Source organism: Miscanthus floridulus, chromosome 18 (assembly GCF_019320115.1).
Source record: "Miscanthus floridulus cultivar M001 chromosome 18, ASM1932011v1, whole genome shotgun sequence".
Lineage (NCBI taxonomy): Eukaryota > Viridiplantae > Streptophyta > Magnoliopsida > Poales > Poaceae > Miscanthus > Miscanthus floridulus.
The window spans coordinates 61,707,853-61,731,926 of NC_089597.1; the positions used below are offsets into that span (position 1 = coordinate 61,707,853).

Sequence of the window (24,074 nt, forward strand, 5' to 3'; positions counted from 1 at the left end):
GGGCGGCCATCTGAAGGTGGTGACCCGACTTTCAACCGAGTATGAGCCACTATGACTTAGAGCGGCGACCCAATCTGGAACCGGGTACGAACCGCACAGATGCGCCCTTAATCTCAATCTTAGATGCTTAATCTTAGGGTTAGGGACTTTTTCTCGGATTTTGCTGAATCCTCTCCTTCTCAATGCTTACTTAGTACCAGGATTTGGCTTAATCCGAGACTAATTGTTGTAATCAGAAAAAACTGAACCATGAACTTAGACTAATCATGAACATAAACTCAAATCAGATCTAATTAAAGTCTAATCTCTTACTAACAACTCAATACGAATCTAATTCGACACTTAGATAGCATAAACATACAACACAGAGGCTAATCATGCATGTGACAGATAAGACTGATCTTACTAAAAACTGATATGAATCTAATCTGACTTAGCCAAAACTTATATAATATAACAGAGGCGTAAAACAAAATTGACTCTGGCCTAGGATTATGTTAGGTCTACCCAAGCTCTTCATACCGATTGTTGAATTAGAACTTAGACTAACAGGATCTTAACTTATCCTAAACATGATCACTGACTCATCTAAATGCGGAAATTAATCTTAGATACTAACCAGAGCCTGTGGACGCCATCTGTGTCGCTGGAGATGTGATGAAGTTGATGTAGATGAAGTAGATCTTAGTCTTCACTAGATCGGGGCTTGATGCTCCTAGTTGGTGAAAATGCGATGAAGATCTTGCAATACCTGGATGGACATGGGTAGACGGCCTTCCTAAACCCTTCAACGCCTAATCGATCGGTTATGTGAATAGTCACGTGGACTAGGGAGATAGTAACGCCAAGAGCGTCTCTCTTATTTATAATTGCGCTGTGGGCTAGGGGGCCGAACCCTTTGAATTCTAATGGTTGCCGCCGATCATGGCAGTTCTTATTTAGTTAGAAATAAATGACGAGTAGGTGGACCAAAAGTTTAACGCTTAATTAATCTTGTAATTAAGTTCGGGATTAGCCGAACCGATCACGTTCCAACAAAAATAACCATACTTCCGTCAACAAAATTTTCACAATTCATAATAACAAAACGTCTAGCCAATACCTTTTTATTGTTGGCCAAGGCTCGGATGCCTTAGCCAAATCAAGCAAATCCTCGATGCAATAATATGCCTAGAACTGTGCATGGAACGTAGGATTTTTTAATCGCTTATTCAAAGGGTCAAAACAAATTCCGTGAAGCGGACGTATACCATAGATGATAAAATTTAGTCATATAATATGAAAATTTTGTACCTTTGAAATCTCCATAAAAGCATTGAATTTACAACTTTTAACTCGGCAAGAAAGAAGAAGGTAAAAGCAAAACAAGAAAAGGAACGAAGGTTTTATACTAGACGATGAGCCTTGACTTACGCACAGACTTGATGCCCACCTTCATTACAACTCAAAATAAGGAGTAAGTGGTGACGTTACAAAACGATGCAGTCGATGAGATTTATGAATGGATACGTGAGATAGATGGTTCAAAGGGTCTGAACTGACATGTGAGATGCGGTAGTTCGGTAAGTTGTGTTTCTGATTTCATAATTTTAATGACATATTTTTACATTTTCCATTATGAATAATTTCTTTTAGAGTTTGTTTGTCTAAAATGATGCATTATTTGAATAGTCATATTATGATAAAGCATTAATTTAAGTAAGTGTTGGCCTCTAAAAATCTATCTTACGGATCCACGACAAGTTTATTCAGGTTATAGCCATTGTGGTGTTAATCAATTTTGATAATTTAGGATTTTATTTTAATAAAAGTGATTTATATAATTGTGGTTGTCAGAATTATTTTTTCTCTTCCCCGATGCAACGCACGGGCAAATTTGCTAGTTTGACTAAATTGAGAGAAAATATTGTCAACATTTATAGCTCTAGATATGTATCTTATCATATTATGAAAATAGTAGCAAACATGGCGTGTAGGAATGAGGGACAACCGACCAGAAGACAAAATAAGAGGGCCGCAGTAGGAGTGAAAAGGGGAGAAAGGTTGGAGCGAGGAATAAAAAGACCGAGAAACTCGAAAATATGGTCTCGACGGGAGTTAGTAGCAAACATGGCATGTAGGAACGGGGGACAACTCAACTTGCAGGCGGGCTCGTTCGCGGCCGGCCGCTAACCCGCCTCACTTGCCGCAGAGTTTATTAGCGGGTTTGCGGCTTGCCACAAAGCTGCGGATCTTGCGGACAAGTGTTCCGCGGACACAACAAACTTGTATGCAAAACCCGCAAGACATACAGTACAGTATCTATGTATTAGGTATCGCAGCAAGCTTACTTGGTACAAAACTGTCTATAACATGAATCTAGAGCCACCAAGCAGCATGTTTGAGATAACTTTCCATCAACAACCTACATAATATAAGTCCAGGAAATAAGCAATGGCACAGAAAATATGATAGATAGCATGAAAAAGGAATAACGAAAAGTATCTACTGATTCATGTCATACCTGCCCTATCAAAAAAAAAAAAGATTCATGTCATGCCTGCTGGGATTCTCATTCTTGTCCAAGCAAATTTATAGCATGAACAAGCCCTATGATTCCATATCAAGGAATACATGAGAAGGTGCCATGAATGCTAGAATTATTGATGCATCCCTGCAGCCAACAGTCCACAAGTTTTATTATTATTATCATGATAATAAGCGCTTAGATGCTCCTAGTAAGTTGACAGCATGGTGATTTCACTTCCAGTGGTTTTTATTCCATATTATAAGATAAGTATCTTTCAGAAATATGCAGTAATATAGTCTAATAGGAAAAAGGTCTTCTAAACATGACTAAATGTGAAATTTTCAATACATTTATCAGTGGATTTATTAATTGATTACATTATAAGCACTCCTATTTCACAAAGGCAGTAACAGGGTCCTGATGTATGGTAGATTATCTACCATAAGAAAAATCTGAAACTGCAGAGGGCAGACATTGTTAAATAATCGATAGGATTACAATCTACGATTCCCTTCCTTGAGTCGGCATATATCAACCAGTAAATAGATTACCTCTGACAATCCAAGCACAGGGTAGTGAAACAGGCGGGGAAGTTGAGCACAGCGTCAGATGTGCGGCCTTTCCTCTACCTGTTCACCCACCGCTCATCGACGTCATCTAGGTCGGGGTCGTAGAACTCGGGCTCGACGGAGTAGTCGATCTCGTCGTCGCTGGACACTGCAAATCAGAGACGGAAATAACACAAAGAGAAGGCGAATCAGAGACAATGGTTCAGTCACACTAGAACAGAGCAGGAAATCCGCTGTTTCTTGGACAAATTGCAGTTGCAGAGGCGGGGTTCACGGAGGAGAGAGAGAGAGAGAGAGAGAGAGAGAGAGAGAGAGAGAAAGGTTTATATGAAGATTAGCCATCTGAAGCAGAAGGAATCAAGGGGATTGCAGTCACCTAGTTCGCGGGGATCCACGGAGTCTCCAGCCTCCTCTTCCATCGGCTGCTTCGCTGCCTCGGCCTTCTCTGGCTCCATGGCTCCTTGCCGGCGCTCTGTCCCAGCTTCAGTGGTTCTTTCCGGTTCCGGCCTCCAGCTCTTTTCTGAAGCAGAAGGAATCTAGGGGAGCTCTGCCGGAAGGGAGAGCAGAGATGTTGCGGGTATTGCGGGTCGTTGAGAGCAGAGGAGGGTGGCCCAACGGGCTTTGCGGGTTTAAAGATGTTGGGCCACAAAAAATTGTAGCTGGGCCACTACAGCCACGAAGGAAACTTTGCGGGGCGAGTGTGCGGGTCTCGTTAAGAGCCGGCCCCGCCTGCAACGTGAGGGACAACCGACCAGAAGACAAAATAAGAGGGCCGCAGTAGGAGTGAAAAGGGGAGAAAGGTTGGAGCGAGGAATAAAAAGACCGAGAAACTCGAAAATATGGTCTCGACGGGAGTTAGTAGCAAACATGGCATGTAGGAACGGGGGACAACTGACCAGAAGACAAAATAAGAGGGCCGCAGTAGGAGTGAAAAAGGGTGAAGGGTTAGAGTGAGAAATAAAAAGACCGAGGAACGAGAAAATATAGTCTCGACGGGAGTGAAAGTGAGATGAGTGATAGCAAGTGACGAAGGACCATAAAGAAAATCACCGTACTTTAATATGTGCGCTCCATGATAAATCTAGTTCTCTTTTAATTAATTATAATAACATATATAGTATTACAGGATGGAGGGCGGAAAGTTGGGAACTGGCTGAGCCAAACCTGTAGTGTACAAGACTATGGTTAAGCTCGCTTTATTTCAGCATGCAGAGAAGTGTATGTACAGAAGGATAAGGAAACTTCAAAGCTCTCCCGTTGAGAACGGCAGAGAAGCTCAGAGAAGCATGCGCCGTTCGCCGCCAGCCGCCAATACCTAGCAGACTCCTTGGGCGAACCCAAGCTTTCCTCCCTGCAAATCATAAATCATCTCTGCCGACTGCTGCGCTAGGCTGCCGATGACAGAGACAGGGACCGTGTTCCCTGGATTTGTCTTCCCGAACGCGCGGCACGCGACGGAGAAGCGGTTCGCGGGGTTGGTGAAGTACATCATCTGGTCAAGCACGAGCTCCAGGCTCGACCCGCCGGCGATCTCGAACCTGATGATCGGCAAGAAGACGGTCACGTTCAGCTGGTCCAGCCCCGTGAAGTTGTAGCACGTGTCCAGGCCGTCGAACGGCGGCGCCGTGGGATACTTGGCCATCTGCCGACGGAACTCATCGCGGAGCACGGTGTACACGGACGGGACGAAGTAGCTGAACGTTGACGCCGTGTCAAGCATGGTGAAGTTGTTGATCGGCGCGTCCGGAGGGATCTGGAGGTCTACACCGCCGACCTTTATCCCGACGAGCTCGACGAAGTAGAAGGTCGGCATGACCGTGTTGTCGACCAGTGGCGCGTACTGCACGTCCTGCCGGCTGGAGTACATGGAACCAGAGGGACCGACGGAGAGGAAGCCGTGAGAGCTCAGGTTCGACGGAAGACAGTAAGAGAAGGCGATGGTGGTGTCGCCGCCGTTGCTGGGTGGAGAAGATGACGACACTACTCGAGACGCCAGCGAGCGGTTGTTCCTGCTGAGGTCGATCATCCCAGCCGCCCTGAAGAAGAGGCCAGGGTCGACGAACTGCGTGCACCCGAACGTGAAGCCCTCCACCGCAGCCGACGGCGAGAGCGTGAGCATGAGCGTGTCCTTGACGAAGGTGTCGTTAGCCTCCGTAACTTTGCCGCCGATCCTTAGAGGGCACGTCTGTGTAGAGCTAGAGCAAGACCCCGCCGCCCACTCCGGTGAGCCGCAGGGTGTAGGGGCGAAGGACGACGAGAGGGACGGGTCAAACGCCAGGTTGCATGGGCTATCCCCTGCCTTGCATGCAGTGGCAGACCCAGGATCTAAGACCAGGGTAGTCTTAGTAAAAAAATTTCATGTGTAATACTATAAAATCCAAACAAAAAGTTCGCAAACATAGCTATAAATTAATCAAATTATGATAATACATTTAAAAGGTTCGAAACTTACATAAATACTCCCTCCATACTGGTAAAGGAAGTCATTTAGGATATGATTTAGCATACCAAGGAGTAATTAATTAAAGGGTATTTTTCCCTGTTTTTTCTTATTAAATAGGGTTGCGGGTATCACCTATCCAACAAACTTTTGTAGTTGGACTAGTAAGCGCGCTGCAGCCCGAGATAGGAGGTCCCCGGTTCGATCCCTGTGTCTTCGGCCTGGGCTGAGACGAGAGTGACCGTGGGCCGGTTTCTGAAGAGTAGTAATAGAATTTTGGGCCAAATTTATGGGTAGTCATGGGCCTACCTGGACTACCCACTGGGTCCGCCACTGCTTGCACGGTTTGCATCAGAGGAATGAAAAGCCCGCGGCGGTATCGAAGGCCACGGAGAACTGCTGTGCCGGCGTGCCGTAGCCGACGACGATGTAGAACAAGGTTCTGGAGAACGGTTGCGCCAGCGTGTCGTCGTTGCGAGCAATGGGAATCGAGTCTGAAGTCGATGCGGCAGCCGCATTCATGGTGCGGGCGCCCGTCTCGTAGAGGGACTGGTGGCGGAGCCTGTCGGCGTGCAATATTTCGTTCACCGATGGCATGTCTTTCCGTTCACCACTGAGATGTGAGCAGGGGGAAAAGCTAACCCTAGGCAGCGCATCTCCTGGAGGCCGCGCCCCGCAGCCCACCGCTGTCGGCGCCGGTCTGCAGCCCGCCGACAGCGGTCCCCTTCCCCTCCCTTGCCCTCCTTGCAATCTCAACGCCTGCAACTCCCATCACCTCCACAGCCCTGGCCTGCCCCAGATGCGTCGTCGCCCCCTCCCACAGCCGATCTCCAGCACGGCGCCGGCGGCTCCCAACCCCTCCCATCCCTTCCCTGCTCCCCCCACGCCAACTTCTCCCTCCACCACCTCAGCCCCTGCCTCCCACGGTTGCAGGAGCAGGAGCCGTGACGCCGCCGTCCGAGTCGGACACCCGCTCCCTAGGGCCATCGGAGCCTCATCTCATCGCCGCCCCCTCCCGCGGCGTCCATGGCGACCCGGGTCTAGCGCTGCTGGTCGTGGCACCGTCGACACCGCTGCTGCAGGGGGGCCATCCGGCCCAGCATCACCCTGTCCAGCGAGGAGCCCAGATGCAGCGCCGCTGGCGAAACTGACGGCGGGTCTCATGGGGAGGCCGAGCGGCCATCGCCTCCATCCGCGGGGCCTGCGCCGTCCATGCCGGTCTCTCACCTCTCCCCGCTCGCGAAGCCCTTCTTCCCCAGCGGTGCCCTCGGATGCCCGAAGGCCATGCGCTGGTTCGAGGACTCTATCTCCTCCGACTTGGAATCTGACATCTCCCCACCCATCGCTACTCAGGCCTCCTTCGCCGATGTTGTCCGTAGGAGCTCTCTCGCTCGGGAAACCCCTAGGCCGGCATGGTCTAGTGCCCTGTCGCCCACCCGAGTGGTCGACGAGCAGCCAGTAGAGATAGCACGCGAGGTCGACGGTAGGCATTGTCAAGGCCGCAGGCGACGCAGGCGTAGGAGGAGGCCGCATCGCGCACCCACCGGGGGAGACCACATCCCTGTTCACCGACGGCTGGGACCTCGCGGTGAGGCCAACCAGGGCCCTGCGGAGCGCGTCCCTGTCCGCCAAAGATTGGGCCCGTGTGCTCCACTGCGGAGGAGGAGGCGCATCTCACTGCCTGACAAGGAAGGGTGGCGGGAGGTCCTGCATAGGCTGGCAGAAATGACGCCTGCTAAGCAAGCCGCCACCTTCAAGCCACCTCGCCGGAGGCGCATCGCAGAAGCGTTGCGAGACAGGTGCCTAAACTGCTTGTCTTACTCTCACCGCATCGCCACGTGCCGCTTGCCTCTGTGATGCCTGCGATGCCGAGGGTTTCAACACATTGCTAGAGACTGCAAGCGACAGCGCTCGCTGGGCCACAACCAGGCTGGCCCCAGCGCTGGAGAACGCCTTCGTTCTGTCCATGAGGCCATCCCAAACTGGCATCACTCCCGCAGGGGGTCCGGGTAGCGCACCCAAGGCGCCTAGGGACGCAGTCACGGCGAGGCCGGCAAGGCGGAGGTGAGCACCGCGATGCTTGTCCAAGATGTTGAGCCGGTGAAATAGTCTGAAATCATCGACTGTTGGGCCCTGCTCCATTTTGAACAAGATCTATCCTCTCCATTCGAGTTGATCGTGGGAAGACAGCCGGCCTCGGATCCGATGGTCCTTGAGGCAGGGCTGCTTAGCGGTCATCGTGGCGCAACGGAGCATCCTGGAACAAAGCTACCTATGTTCGCAGACTGCTGGGTACCACCCAGATTTGAGCAAGACCCAACCTCCCTTGGCGAGGCGATCGATGGAGGGCAGCCAGCCTCAGATCAGATGGTTCTAGAGGTAGGGCTGCTCAGCGGTCCCCGCGGCGCAACAGCCCCTCCCTCTGGTGTCCCAGGCAACGACAAGGACAGTCGTCCATCTCGGAGGCATGAGGCGACCAGTGATGCAGCGCCAACCACGGCGGGACAGGCTAATCATGCCGGTGCATCTAGCAACCAAGAGGGGATGGAGGTCCCACCGTCCTCATCATCGAAAGCACACAACACGGCTATGCTTTCGGCCTAGTGCATGGATGCCGGACCGCAAGCTGAGGTAGCCGATGGCACGGCAACGGGCGTCGTTCAGGCAACCGACGAGCTGACCGCTAAGGGCACGCCCACATCGAGGGAGGCCGCCAAGCGACTGACCAGGTTCGTTGAGGAGGTCCAGGTAATGAGACAGCCACCTCTCATCAGCTCCCCGCCTAAGCAGAAGCCAGCACAAAAGCGGACTACTCTACCCATTAGGAGCAGACGGATTGCTGCTCACTAGATGGACCACATTCCGACGTCCAAACGTGGCAAAGTTCTGCTCATGAAGAAGATGGAGATCCTAGCACCTTCAGCACCAATTGCCTCTGCAGCCAAGCGTTCGTACGATTTGTACTTCCAGGGCACCCTATCGGAAGCAAACATTGAGGCGCTTGATACGCTGTTCCCGGCATCCAGGGCGATGGCTGGTGGAGCAGCGCGGTCTGGTACTTTAGCTAGATTGTAGTCTAGGTTGATCCCAATGGATCCCAAGGTTGTCATAGTCAAAATGTAGTCCCTTTCAGGTAACCGTCGGGCCGGGAACGGTCTCTATTGTATTTCAAATTCCTACAACTTTCTCGAAACATTCTCAAATTTTTACCACAGCCTCCACATGCGTTAACACGACGCCTCGACAGGTTTCATGATTTTCAGACTTCGTTTGTATTTTATATAATTTAAAATCACATTTCCGGCAAGTACCTCGACATGTTACGTCAACGAGATGCTCGAGATTTCATGTGAGTTCCTAGATACGGCCTAAACATACCCTAAATATCATGAGTATCAATTTTTGGATGACCAAAGTCCATTATTCCATGTACCTGTAGTTCAAATTTGAAATATCCCGAAAAATTCGACGAAACGAAATAAACTAATGAAATATATCAAAAAAGTCAAAATTGCCCCAAATTTTAAAATAGAGTTTGAAATACTGTCACAAGGCCCCCCAAAAAAATTTGGGCCCAAAAAAAATTATTTTGCCGAGTGCCATGGGGGGCACTCGGCAAAGTGGGCTTTGCCGAGTGCCGGCCTAGGGGGCACTCGGCAAAGTTGAAATAAAAAAAAAACTGGGCACTAAAAGCCCACCGGCCCAACCCCCGCATGGCCCAACCCTAAGTCACGCCCCTAGCCACCCGCCCGCTCCCCCGCGCCCACCCCAGCCGCCGCCGCGCCCACCCCCGCCGCTGCCGTGCCCTCACCGGCGAGCCCCGCCCTTGCGCCCGCGTGCACCCACGCCCGCCGCCAGCCGCGCCCGCGCCCTCCGCAGGCCTCGCCCGCGACCGCGCCCATCGTCGACCGCGCCCGCCGTGCCCACCCCCGTCGCCGGCCGCGCCCCACCCCCAGCCGTCGGCCGCGCCCTGCCCCAGTAGCTCCCCGTGGCCCGGCCCCCCTCGCCTCGGCCACCCAGAGGTGGCTGGCTGGTGCCGACCGGCCATTTCCAGCAGCGGCGGTCGTGTCCCGGCCGTCCCTTCCCTGGCCACGCCGCCCATAGGAGCAGGGGAGGTAGGAGGAGCAGGGGAGGAGGAAGAGAAGGGAAGGGGAGAAGAGGAGGAAGAGAAGAGAAGGAAGAAGGGAGAAGGGAGGAGGAAGAAGGAAGAAGGGAGGGAGGAGAGGAGAAGGGAGGAGGAAGAAGGAGAAGGGAGGTGGAGAGGAGAAGGGAGGAGGAGCCCCGGCCGCTGCCCACGCCTCGTTAGCGGCGGTGCCGTGCCCTCGGAGCCCCGCTCTCGACTCCGCCCACCTTCGACGAGCATACTAGGTTCACCCTTCCCTTTCTATTCAAATCATGCAATGGATGTCGGCCATCGAGCCCTTGTTAGTAGTAATAGTTGTTGTATGTGGTTTTCGGTCATTGAGCCGTTGTTTGTGGATGTTGGCCTTCGTGCCGATCTTTTTTGTAGGTTTTTGAAACCTCCCTGTGCAGGGGAGGTTCTGCCAAAATTTTCAATTGTCACTAATGTATTGCCTTTTTATGCAGCAGGAGGCCCCGGTGGAGGGACCTCGGTGACCCCGATTGTCTTCGTCAGCGTTGCGGGTCTGCCTGCACCGCGTCGCGGCGCCACTGCACCGACTCGCCACAGCCCCGCTAGCCTGACCTCACCGGCACCCAAGGTATAACCGCTCTATCCGTATCATGCTCTTAGGTCACTGATCCCATTTAGGCGTCTCTCGTTCGAAAGAGATACGGTCGGAGTTATGCAGGTCTTTGCATATCTGCGAGCGTTTCTGTTTCGGATTGTCCACATTTTTTAGACAGCCCGCAGATGCGTAGATGGGTTAGTTTCCATGGTCCACTCCAGTCCGAGACGGTGTTTCGGCATCACCCCCCTATTGTTCTCCGAATACACACTCTCCCTTGCAGGACATGTATAGAGAGAACAGCGGGGAGGTGCTGCCGAAATTCCATCTCGGATAGGAGCGGATCATGGAAACTAACCTCATCTACGGATCTATGGGTGGGATTAGGACCTATCCTCACCTATTAGAGAGTAGGGACACCGCGTAGATGCAATTGATGGTGACTCATATGTGCTGATACGTCTGTTAAAGGATGGAGGACCGTGAGTGCATGTACACGCTCCAGAGAGACGAGCACGATTACGACTTGCTGTTTATAGTTAAGGTCGAAGAATTCTTATAGCATGCATTTGGTGAGAGTGCTCGAGGCCATTCTCTAGTGGTTTGTCCATGCAGCGGTTGTGACAACAGAAGAAGGAAAGATAGGTTAACCATGGGTAAACATATTGTGAAGTTTGGATTTACTCCGGGCTACCACTGGTGGATCCACCATGGTGAAGCCGATCATATTAGGGAGGAGGTGGTGAGACCACAGCTCGAGGCTTTCGATGATGATGCCGGGGTAGCAGACATGCTGGATGACACTCACCAAGCTCAGTTCGTTGAAGGACGTGACAAGGAGGAGATGGAGGCTGCCGCAGATGCCTTCTACCTGATGTTGGACTCGACACAGAGACCCCTTCACGATCATACTAATGTTTCTCAGCTAGATGCCATTGGTCGTGTAATGGGGTTGAAGGCCGAGCTAAACCTAAGTCGAGAAGGCTTCGACAAGATGGTGGCCGTGTGGAGCGATATACTACCGAAGACACACATTATGCCGAAGAACTTGTACGAGTCAGAGAAGCTCCTTCTTGCACTTAAGATGTCGTATGACAAGATACATGTGTGTCCAAAGGGGTGCGTCCTATTTAGGAAAGAACACGCGGATGCAAAGTACTGCCCGAAGTGTAAATCCTCTAGGTACGTGGAGGTAGACTCAGGCGATGGCTAGAAGAGGCAGCTTAAGATCCCCATGAGAGTCCTACAACACCTTCCATTCCTGCCGAGGCTCCAACAACTATTCATGACCGAGGAATCCGCGAAACAGATGACATGGCACAAAAACAACACACGGTACAATCCTGAGAAGATGGTACATCCATCCGATGCTGATGCATGGAAGTACTTCAATTCGTGGCATCCTCTCAAAGCAGAGGAGGCTCGTAATGTACGTGTTGCGTTGGCAATAGATGGGTTCAATCCATATGGCATGATGGCTACACCATACACATGTTGGCCCATGTTCATCATCCCCCTGAATCTCCCCCCCGGCGTCTCCTTTCAATGGCATACCGTGTTCCTGTCGTTGATAATCCCTGGACACCCGGGGAGTAATATGGGTGTCTTCATGGAGCCTGTGATAGATGAGTTAATCGATGCTTGGGTCAAAGGGGTGTGGACATACGACCGAGCTACGAAGACTAGCTTCAAAATGCACGTCTGGTACCACTACTCCCTGCACGACTTCCTGGCATACGGGTTAATGTGCGCTGGTGTGTTTAGGGGAAGTTCCCATGCCCAATATGCAAGGAAGTTGTGTTTGTATGCAGAGGTACTTCAAGGCCGAAGAAGGTCGAGAGACCCTGGCGGATCAGACGGCACACAGAGCCTGTAAGAAGTACATCGGCGACATGATTCACGAGGCGTGACTCTAGGCCCACGTCGACTACTACAGGTCCATCAAGAAAGAGCCCCTCAACAAAACCGGCGCAAGAAAGGTGGCGCTGACAAAGGAGCAGTACCTTCTGGTAGGTGAATAATATTGATTCATTTTGAGATTTAGTAGGTCCAGAATTGATCTTCTTATATGTCAAACACTTTATGATGTGTAGGTGCTGGCCTCGTGGTGCATGTCGCATAGATCGGCATGGTCGAGGATCATGGACAGGTACCTTGACCCAGCGTACATCGCAAAGCACGAGCAAGGCAAGCAGAAGCGGGCACTGAGGACCAGTCCAACTCACCACTAAGGTAGCCGCAACCTCCCCGCATTCAAGCGGGCACTTGTACGAGATGTCATTTATCTATTCTAACGCTCAATTTTGCCTGATTTCTAATCATCTTGCCGTGTTTCTCGCAGGAGGTGGCACACCTAGACGTGCCGGTGTCGGAGTTTGGGGCATGGGCTGTGTCCCACATGGGCCTGGTGAAATCCGGTGTCATCTTCAACCCGGATGCCACTGCCCAGGCTTACTCTGACCCGAGCATCCACGCTAAGGTCAGAGACTACGCGGAGGCGGTTAGGGTGCTCCGTGGCTCAGATCACAATCTGAGCACTGAGCCCCTTGAGACAGAGGTGATCGTGAGGCTGGGGCAAGGCAGGAAGCACGGGCGTTTGTGGATTGTAGACAGCGCCGACTCCTCGAGCTCTGCACCCTCTCTCTCCGATGTGAGGGCACGGAGCATGGCCAGAAGCCTTCCCATACGTGCACGGCCTACTCCAACACTGTCGCGGGTCGATGAACTTCAGGTAATTCCGGTTTCACTCGTCATACATTGAACGTTACACACATTGATCAGATTTGCAATACTAAAATATGTGATTGAAACACTGCGGGCCGAGCTGGCAAAGACAAGGGAGACGCAAGCGCACCTGACCGTAGAGCTGGAGGCCACGAAGAAGCAGATGGCGGACATGTATCAGATCATGCAAACCATCGGGTAAGCATCGGGTGTCCAAGTGCAATTGCCAGCTCTAGCTCCGGTTCGACACTTCACTCCTGTGAGTATGAAAGTTTAATGCGTTCGTGCCATTGGGATTGTCAGCCTTCGTGCCGTTGTGATTTTTGGCCTTCATGCCGTTGGGATTGTCGGCCTTTATGCCATTGTGATTGTCGGCCTTCGTGCCGTTGTTTCTTGCAGGTTGGAAACCTCCCCGTGCAGGGGAGGTGCTGTCGAAATTTTCAATTTTGAGTCTAACACATGCAATCTCTTCTCTTTTGTGCAGCCTCCATCGACGGGTTCAAACAATCCCGCTACCGTGTCACCGACGGCTGATCGCAGTCCGGTCCTTCACCGCAGTCCGGGGGGCCACACCTGCAATCTTCGTCGCCACAGTAGGGATGTTGAACTTTGTGATGTTGAACTTGTAATAATAAACTTGTGATGTTGAACTTTGGTGCATTTGTGATGGATTTATTAAATATGCGTGTGCTTGTGATATATAATGCATGTTGGTGATATAGATGTGATGATTGATGTATATATATATATATATATATATATATATATATATATATATATATATATATATATATATTGTCTGTTACAATGGAATGTAAAAAAAAAGTTTACAATTCTCGGGGTCTTTGCCAAGTGCCATGGGCAAAGCACTCGGCAAAGATTTTTCAAAAAAAAATATATAATTTCTTTACCGAGTGCCTTGCCGTGGCACTCGGCAAAGTATTTTTTAAAAAAAAAATTCAGAAATTCTTTGCCGAGTGCCTAAACAGGGGCACTCGGCAAAGAAATTATTTAAAAAAAATAAAAAAAAACTTTGCCGAGTGCCTGGGCAGGGGCACTGGCCAAAGTAATTTTTTTTAAAAAAAACTTTGCCGAGTGACTGGGCAGGGGCACTCGGCAAAGTACTTTTTTTAAAAAAATAAAAAAAACTTTGCCGAGTGCCTGGGCTGGGGCACTCGGCAAAGTAATTTTTTTTAAAAAAAATTGTCGAGTGCGGGGTCGGGCACTCGACAAAATAACCGTTAATGGCCGGCGCCGCAACGGCCGAAAATATTTTGCCGAGTGCCGCCCCAAGCACTCGGCAAAATTTTTTTTATTTTGCCGAGTGCCCGGATAAAAAGCACTCGGCAAAGACCCTTTGTCGAGAAAAAATTTGCCGAGCGGACTTTGCCGTGTGCTACACTCGGCAAAGCCTTTGCCGAGTGCAAAGGGCTCTTTGCCGAGTGTAAAAACACTCGGCAAAGCCGCGGCCTCCAGTAGTGGTATGGCATGGCATATCCTAGTTGTCAAATAAAGAAACTTGCACCAAAAAAAGGCAAAGCACTAAGCTTAGCAAGAATGGAAATGCAAGAATGAGAAGATGAATGAGAGACAACAAGATCTTTTTTCCTGTGGTCTCGAGTAGCTGCCACTACACCTAATCCATCTTGGAGCAAAAAAGATTCACCAAGTCTCGGTTATACTTGCTTGAGCTACCAAGACTCAAGTCTCCATCAGTGAATCGAGAATACCTCTAGGAGCCTCTTCACACTACCACAATCCTAAATTACCTTCAGTGCCCGAAACTGCCAAGGAAAGGAAAATGCGTAAACCGCCAAATAAAGATCCTTGGCCACAAACCATGATGCAATATCCGTCAAGGATAAAAGATAAGGGAAATTGAGTTCCTCGGCGGTTTTGGCACACAAGGATGATTTCCTTGTAGGCTGGCCACCAAGGAAACTAGGACCATACTTAATTTGCCAAACGGACAAGAAAATATTGTAACCGTCAAGTAAATTAGTTTTCTTGAGGGCCAGTGTCACGACCCAAAGTCGTTCCAATTGGAACCCTTGACCACACAACTGTGGATTTTTTATCAAAACCCAGAGACCGATTGTTCGTTTCTCTATGAAGATCCCTGGTGCTTTGTATGAGAGCAATGTTCTAATTCTACAACTTCAAGCAACGTCATCAACACTCTTAATTCAACTCGATACAACCAAAGTCAACTTGGAGTCAACGCTAGTTAACCGGAATTCAACATCCAGAGAGTGTGATCCGAAATGTGTCAAGCAAAGGTCATTCATCTTCTCAGTGGACAGCGAATCATCATCCCTTGGATGAGAAGGTTTGGCCATAATGCCAAGAACCCCAGCTTGTTACTCAAAACCCACCAAGACAGAGAGCTGAAGGAGCGTCCACCAGGCCTTGCGGACCGTTCAACCACCCAGAACAGAGGCAGTGAGTGGACAATGAGCTATTCTCCACCCTTACCTATTGGACCCACACGTTAGCATAAAATTGGACTATACCTCAGTAGAAACAGCTCCCCCTCTCACCCACTAATTCATTTGCAACTCTCTCACTCTCTCTCTCTACCTAGCAAGTGTTGGCGGTGCTTACCTCACATAATTAACCACCAACACTTGCATAAAATCCTAGCATACATGCACCAAACTTAGACATAGGGCTTTAGAACTAACGATTTCCATGAATTTTGGTGTTTTACCACTTACAGGAGGACATGTCGGAATAACAAGGAAAAAGGGCCAAAATACGCAATTGGACAAGGCGTAACATCACCCGACATGAGCCCAGAGGGAGAAGGCCCACTTACCATGAAAATCAGGGCCCTGTCACATGGAGAAAAAGGCCCAAATCCCAAAGCAAACATGCTCCAAATAGCGTAAAACTTTATAGGGCCCACCTAGAGGCCCAAAGGAAGTATCCCACCGAAGATGGGGCCATTTGGGCCCAGTTGGGGTGCGGCTGCACCCCTGGTGCGCTCGCACCACCACTGGGGCCCCTCGGGCCCATCTTTGGTGGGCCGCCTCATGTCGCCTCTCCATTGATGGTTGCATGGGTGAAGGCGGTAACTTAAATGCGCAAATAGGTGGTTTGGTGCCTTCCATGAGGGGATGAAGCATTTTCAAATCACCCTCTCCTTTCCACCTATAAAAGGAGGCTCCCTCCTCCTCATTTGACAACAACACCTTATGGAAGAGAGCAAGAAGCAAGAGCAACACTCCAAGGCTTAGGCCATAGCTATCTAGAATTGTGTGGTTGGGAGAGATGTGAGGGAGAGTCCGGGGAAGTGTCGGACTTGTTGGTATATGCCCGCTTGTAGCTCGATAAACATCTACACCTCAACGGATTCATCTGCTAAGTGAGTGTTCATGATTCTTATGGTATAAAGTCTTTTGATCAGTTGAACTTTACTCTTACTTGTTTGCGGGTTCGTCGTCCGTCCCTGTGGCGAATACTCTAGTAGAGGGCTCCCGATAAAGACGAATCACCCTATACAACGCTAGAGTAGTAGTCGATAGCATAGATGTGGTGTATAGGCTAGAGGCTACCTTTGTTTGCCTCGTATCCTATGGTTGAGGGGTAGGCGGCAGGTGGTGATAGCCCTGTCCATCCCTTGTAATCCCCCATGTCTGGGTACGACGTAGAGCTGGAGGCCGGGATCACTTGGCAGACCAAGTGTGATCTAGTGCCTGAAGTAAGCGAGTAATAGTAGAGTTTACCTATCCTTAGACTCTAAACCATAGGAATCCTCTCTACCCTCTACCAACTCTAACCTTGTGTTGTCCTTGGATGAACTAGCTAGGAGAGTACCACCGTTCCCTTTGAAAAATACGATACCATGAATACTTCTAGGTGAAATGCTACAATAGTAATTATGTGCGCTTATGGATCATTTATGTATGCGTTAAGAAATACCAACAAGCATTTCTGATGCTGTTGCTAGGGAATGATTGCTATTTTCTTAGAACCTAGTTCGTCCTCGTATTTGTATCCTTTATTCTTTTGAAAACAAAATAGTTTTCTTTTATCTTTTTCATCATGAAGCCTATACCAACTCCAAACCATTCCGCTTCAAAGGGTGAGTTCCCAGAGCCACCTTCTTCAAAACCAACCCTTTCATCTGGCTGTGAACTCCACCCTGGCTTGATAGCCATGGTTCGGGCACAACCCTTCTCAGGGCTTGATCATGAAAACCCTTACCAACACTTGTAAGAATTCGAGGAAATGTGTTCATGCCTGAGCATCTCAGGCATGACACAAGAAACGCTAAGGTGGAAATTGTTTCCCTTCTCTCTCAAAGGGAAGGCAAAGTAATGGTACACACCCGCCGTAGAAAGTATGAATGGGGACTGGGATGAACTTAAGGATAAGTTTTGTCTTGCATTTTTCCCCATATCTTGTATCCTCTCTCTACCGAGGGCAATCCTCAACTTTGAGTAGTATGAGAAGGAGTTTATAGGTGCAGCCTGGGCTAGATTTTTAGCGTTAATACACGCCGGCCTAGACTTGTCTTTACCCGACAGCATATTGATATGACTCTTTTGTTTGGGTATTGACATAGATGCCGACCTATGCCTAGACATGACTGTCGAAGGTCGTTTCACACAAAAATCTATGATGGAACAAGTAAAATTCCTTGAAAACTTCATAGACAAACACACTTCTTCCATCATAAGAACCAAATCCCTCCAAGAGAAAGTCATGTCGAATGTTGAGGAGTCCTCATCAGTCATAACCAAACACATACCATCCGTAGGTTCAACTCATGAGCCCTCACCCGAACCACGAACACTGAAGGAAAGATTACTTCATCCTTCAGAGTTCTCTATCAAATTCGAGGATTATGGCAATACCTCGAGACAATTTGGGCATGAAAAGCTCACACTTCCTTCTAAAGAAGCTTCCCCTAAGATAGAACCATCGAAGGAATGGTTAATGGAAGTGAAACGTTCTTCCAAAGCAATTTGGATTCTTTCACCTTTCACAGCCATGCCTTGCTCGTTAAGGGGAACTGTTATAGAAGCCCTACAAAACCCCATAGTCGGGAGTAGTATCATGTCAGAATATCTTGCGAAAACCCTTTTGGGTAATATGCTGCTAGTCCCGACCAATAGACTCTTCAAAAGTCCCTCGGGGCTCACTTTCGAGTATTGTGGGATTGCCAGGGCCATGCCAATCATAATAGACAAAATTGAGGTTTTCATAGATTTCCACATCTTTGCCATCCTTGAGTTCGATCTTCTCATAGGCTACCCATTGGACAAACTTTTTCAAGAAAAACTTTCCCATGGGAGCCTTGGCGAAAAGTTGAAAACAACTACTTCCGCCACTTCTACCCCTTACCTAGAAAATCCAATGGCAAAGCAATGTCCCAACCATGATCTATTCGAGGAGGTGAAATTTATATCCCCGTTCGTTTCACCTAAGCTTGCTTATGAAACTAAACAATCATCATCACCCTCACTCGAACACAAGCCATGTCCCTCTGGCCATCCAAACGTTGTTCTCAATGGTCAAGATTCAACGTTGATCGTTCATGATGTATCCTTCAAGAAAGAAAACAGTGCCATGGACATCCCTGTAGCACCGACTCTGGAATCCAAGAAGAAGGATTCCACTTACGAGCATGAAAGCTTCGCTTTTGAGACCCCATTTGATTCATGCTCACTTTTGGAGTCTCCAGAGTTCATGTTGCTTAGGGCCACATGCTTCTACAAGGATCACAACCATCTCTTGATCCTCGTCTCCAAACTTTTTAGGAGAATGGTTGTGGATGTATATGTTTATTAGAAATAATGCAAATCCCATAGTTGTACTATGGCGTTAACCTTGCAGCTTGGGCGATAATGTTTTATGCTTGGTGGTAAGGTTGGGAACTATACCGCCATTGATAGCTGCAAGATGAAGTTGCCGCAGTCAAGCTTAAGACCATAAATTAAGCACTACCGGGAGATACCCTGGATTATCTAAAAATAATAATAATAATAATAATAATTATTATTATTATTATAAAACCTTTATCCTTCAATAAAAGCAAAAAACATGTTGTAAAGTTAGTATGCACCTTCGGGTATTTTTGGTTGCTAACCTTTTCAGGGAAAGATCAAGAAGAAGAGGGGACATACAATGCTTGATAACATGAGAGCTGCATCAACTATACACCGTGATGTTTTATGGTGGCGGAACACGCTCAAAAAGGAGACCCTGACTCTGCACACTTGACTTCTACACAAAAAACCAAGTGTGGGAGAGGATGGTGAGACTCTCAAGTTCCATACACACCAAATGACTATCATGCTTAAAAATAACAGATGATGATGATGTGTAACACCCTATAATTTGCTACTTCGGAAATGAAGTTAGATTGATTTAATTTTGAATTTTTGTGCTCATGAAATATAAGAAAAAGAATATTTTTCATTATATTAAAATTCATCATACGGAGTAGCAACATGGTTGTGCATACATGCCAGTGTATTTGATTTATTTGGTTGAGTGGTTTGTATCAAGATTCAAAATGGTTTGAATTGCTTTTGGAAATAAATTTGAAAATGGCTTTGAAGTAAAAGAAAAGAAAGATAAAAGAGAATTGGAAAATAAAAGAGTTTTAAAAGTTGCAAAGTTTATTTTTGAAAACCTACCAAAAGTTCTCATCTTGAAAAGTATATTTGAAACTATATTTGAATTTGAATTGAATTTGGTTTTGAAAACAAAATAGAAAAAGGTTTTGGAAAATGGAAAACCCTCCTCCCTTCCCTTCTGACCCGAGTGGCCCAACTCTCCCTTTCCCTCGGCCCAGCGAGCCTAGCTCGACCTCCCCCTTTCCCTTGGCCTGCTTTGCCCTCCTCTCTCATGGCCCACATCAGCAGGCCAGCCCAGTTCCACCCCGTTGGCCGTGGCAGCGCGCTCGCCCCCTTTCTCTCTCTCTCTCTGTGACTGACAGCCTGGGACCGCTTGTCATGGGTCGTCCCCTACCTCACGTCGTCCCTGCCCGGGACTCTAACCCGATGCTAGCTCCGCCTCCGCTACGAACCCACCGCTTTGGCATGCGTCCTACGCAACTTGGCCCCATAAAAGGTAGCCATGAGCTGCACCGCACCCCTATCCCAAACCCTAGCACACCCAGCCGCCCTTGTTTAGCGCCAGCGCCGCCGCTTGGATCTCTCCGAGAAGAAAGTCGATGCCGCCGTGCTCGTCTCATCGTTCCACCGCTTCGCCGTCGTCCAGCGCTGTTTTTAGGCCTTCAGGAACTGGTAGGAAGGCCCAGGTGCCTGCGTTCGCTGTCTATAGCTCTCTGCTGGCTTTACGCCGTCGCTAGTGCTTCGTCGGACCTCCTGAGCCGCCAATTGGAGCACCGCGCCATCTCTGTGCCCGCACGGCTCTCACCGAACCCTATATAGAGTTCACTTGCGCCTCTGCTCCCTTCCCTTGTCCTCCTATTGGCCAATGATGGACGGAATCGCCGTTCCAGCGAGATTCCGGCGACGCCGAGCTCACCCCGGCCGTGGCCCCGCCGTTCCCTGCCCCGCTCCGATGACCAACCTCCCAATTGCATCTGCCCTTTTTGTATTAGTTATTGGCACTACAGTTGTGATTCTCATCAGGAGATATTTTAGGTATAAGGAGGTACGCGAAGATTGGGAGGTTGAGTATGGTCCGCAGAGATTCACATACAAAGATTTGTTTCATGCCACCAAAGGCTTTAATTCCATGCACTTGATAGGTGTAGGTGGTTTTGGAAAGGTGTACAAGGGAGTGCTTCCAAAGTTAAAATCAGAAGTTGCAGTAAAGATGGTACCATATAACTCAAAGCAAGGCATAAAACAGTTCACTGCTGAAGTTGTAAGCTTGGGGCATCTTCAACATAATAATATTGTGCAATTGCATGGATACTGTAGGAGAAAGGGTGAATTCTTTCTAGTGTATGACTATATGGTAAATGGAAGCCTCGACATGTACTTGTATGATGAAGAGGGCAGGACCACTTTACACTGGGGACAAAGGTTTAAGATTATCAAAGACATTGCATCGGGTTTGCTCTACCTCCACGAGGAATGGGACAAAGTTGTCATCCATCGGGATGTCAAGCCAAACAATGTTCTTCTTGACAGAAACATGAATGGACGACTGGGAGATTTTGGTCTTGCCAGATTGTATGATCATGGCACTGACCCAGATACCACGCATGTTGTTGGCACAATAGGATACCTAGCTCCAGAGCTTGTACACAAAGGCAAGGCAACCACTCTCACCGATGTATTTGCTTTTGGTGTTTTCATTCTTGAGGTTACCTGTGGAAAAAAGCCTTTCATTGAAGACAACACCCGAGGCAACCAGCTCATGTTGGTCGATTGGGTTATTCAGAATTGTTATAAAGACTCACTCATTGATACAATAGATATCAAACTGCAAGGTAAATATGATATCGATGAGGCATGCCTCGCATTAAAGTTAGGATTGCTGTGCTCTCACACCCATCTCCTGATGCAAGGCCAAGTATGAGGCAAGTTTTACAGTATCTCGATGGTGAGATGATACTACCTGAGCTACTACCAGCACACTGAAACACGGCTTAACACATCCACAGTGTCATTGTATCCGTCACCAATAATGATGATGGACTTTGGTTCAGTATCATTTTCACTAGATGGAAGATAACAAATTCAAGTGGCTTGCTGCCGTCACTGCCTGTTTATTTTGGTTAACAATAAACTCTAGGATAAATATATTAGATGTACTTTGTAATGATTTACATTCCACATATACTCCTTGTACCTGGTTACAACATTTGTAATGAAAATTTCAATATTCTGTATAGACCAAGTTTTTCGATGTAATATTTTTTAAAGACCAGTACCTTTTTTGACATTTGGAATTACAAGAAATTAGCACCTACACCTCAATCTTTAGTTCGGAAAACATGTGTAGGAAGGGCCATAGAAGACCAAGGAGATGAAGAATATACACATGTTCATAGCATGATCATGCTATCAAAGAGTCTGACTTTAGGCCAATTTCTCTGCTTAATACATCAATTAAGATCATTACGAAAATCCTAGCAAACAGGCTGCAAATAGTCCTTTGTCTCTTTCTTTTTTTCTTGAGTTTAGAGCCCGGCTCTCTGTAATTTGTAAATTACAATAATTTTATTCAATAAAAGTCCCTATTTCATGAAAAAAATATACACATGTTCATAAAAAAATTGATTGGATTCTCTCAAATATTTTTTTGTTACGGTTATTTATAGCCCCAAGTAATTTTTATTTAAGATTCACTTAACTCGGAGTTGAGGATTTTCCACCATATTGAATAGAAAAAAGCCAGTACACTACTGGAGACTGCAATACAAAATTTCATAGTTGATCAGCTTAGGTTTCCAGAGGCGGGTCCTGCCTCTGGATCTCTGTTAGTCAACAAGAAAGATGGATGGGCACCCTTGCTTCTGGGAAAAAAATCAGACACCTGGCAACCAAGCCCTGCCTCCGAGCCTAAGGGAATGTCTGCGGCGGCAGATCTTCTCGGAGTAGGCCCACTCCAATGAGTTCCGCTACCGCAGTCATCCCAAATGAAGCATGTGCCTTCATTGGCTCACCCTAACCACCTAGCTGTAGCACCTGATTTTAACAACAAAATCAGATACACACTATATGTAAGTCCAGAAAGTCAAATCTCACATATAGCTATAAATAAAGGTAATATCAATAGACAATGCTTAATATATAACATACTTAGTATAAAGGATATAACCTTAGACAGCAAACAGCGGAAAGACAACTCCGATCTTCGGGTGAAGACTCCACTTTCACAGGGACAACTGACTGGTTGACCACAAGCCTAATTCCTCCAAACTCTAGCAATCTGGTACCCATCCAGAATTTTTATCCAAATAATTGAAAACAATAAAGCAAGCGTAAGTAAATGTCATACTCAACAAATATAACATGGGGTTCATGAGACTCAAAAGGCTGACACTTGTTTAACTGCGATTAGCTTTTAATGAGTCATCTTTTAGCACTTGGGTGGCAACAAGTTTATTCACAAGCCCATATAAACACATGATCAGGTAAACATGAATAATGAATAGCATAAACAGTAATTATTAATGAGCATCTTTATCATTAGTATCATCAGTGTTCATCATCTATTCCATAAATGTTCTATGGCCGCTCGTGACCGTGAACACAGCTGATATACCAGTTTTATACTCTGTAGAAGTTGTACACTTTCACTGTGAGTCGTGATTTACCCTTTCGCCCAAGGTGGCCAAACTCTTGACCCACTACCAAGGAAGGTCAGCAGGGTTCACTACGAAGCCTTTCAAAGGTTCGTCTAACAAGTTAGGGCCATTAGATTCACTCGGCAAACAGATATAGGACCCCCCTGTCAAATGGCATAATTCCATCACGGCTATACACATAAGAGTAGAGGTTGTCTTATACACGATTCGTCAAGCCATTCTTACGCCAATAAAGGTAACCTCTAACAAGCTAGAAAAGGTCCTCATACTGAGCTAAAGCTAGAGTCATATAGCCCTCACAGTTGTACTGTAAGTCCCGGATGATCACTTACAGATAAGTCCTTAGGGAGAGAAATCTAGAGCACCATAAAATAGCCCCAATGCTCTAGCCCCCCTAATTCCATGTTGCTAAAAAGCATTTTTTAATGTTTATTGCATGTACAATTAGTCAAGTTACAAGATCATGACTTTAGTTGAGCACTAGCATCATACTACCCAATGCAATAACCCATAGGTATCAAGGTACAAGGTAACAAAGTGCTAGGAAATCCTTAGTGGCTATCAAGATAGACACATGCAGTATGAATTAAATAATTAAAGGTGTATAGGGCAACAAGGATGGTCCCATGCTATACTTGCCTATACACATTTAATCATTTAATTAATATTGCATGTGTCTACCTTGACTACCACTAAGGATTGCCTAGTACTTTGTTATCTTGTACCTTGATTCCTATGGGTTATTGCATTGGGCAGTATGATGCTAGTGCTCAAAACTAAAGCCATGATCTTATAACTTGACTAATGGTATATGCAATAAACACTAAAAGATGCTTTTTAGTGACATGGAATTAGGGGGCTAGAGCATTGGGCAATTATTATGGTTCTCTATATTCCT

The 24,074-nt window shown here is 47.7% G+C and overlaps 1 protein-coding gene and 1 pseudogene across 1 annotated transcript; one reads left to right on the top strand and one right to left on the bottom strand.

Moving 5' to 3' along the window:
• Positions 1–4,393: 4,393 nt before the first annotated feature.
• On the bottom strand, positions 4,394–5,870 carry LOC136523942 (aspartyl protease family protein At5g10770-like). Its single transcript, XM_066517453.1, has 2 exons — positions 5,828–5,870; positions 4,394–5,403 (listed from the first exon to the last, which is right to left on the bottom strand). Exons 1-2 carry the CDS (start codon positions 5,868–5,870, stop codon positions 4,394–4,396), a joined length of 1,053 nt encoding a protein of 350 aa, XP_066373550.1.
• A 14,602-nt stretch (positions 5,871–20,472) lies between these two features.
• Positions 20,473–21,597, top strand: LOC136523943 (L-type lectin-domain containing receptor kinase SIT2-like; annotated as a pseudogene).
• Positions 21,598–24,074: the final 2,477 nt, after the last annotated feature.

Bases quoted from the DNA above. Each gene is read 5' to 3' on its own strand.
- LOC136523942 (XM_066517453.1), bottom strand. From the start codon at position 5,870: ATGCAAACCGTGCAAGCAGTGGCGGACCCAGTGGGTAGTCCAG. The intron at 5,404-5,827 runs GTAGGCCCATGA...CCCTGGTCTTAG, and splicing joins GGACCCAGTGGGTAGTCCAG to ATCCTGGGTCTGCCACTGCA.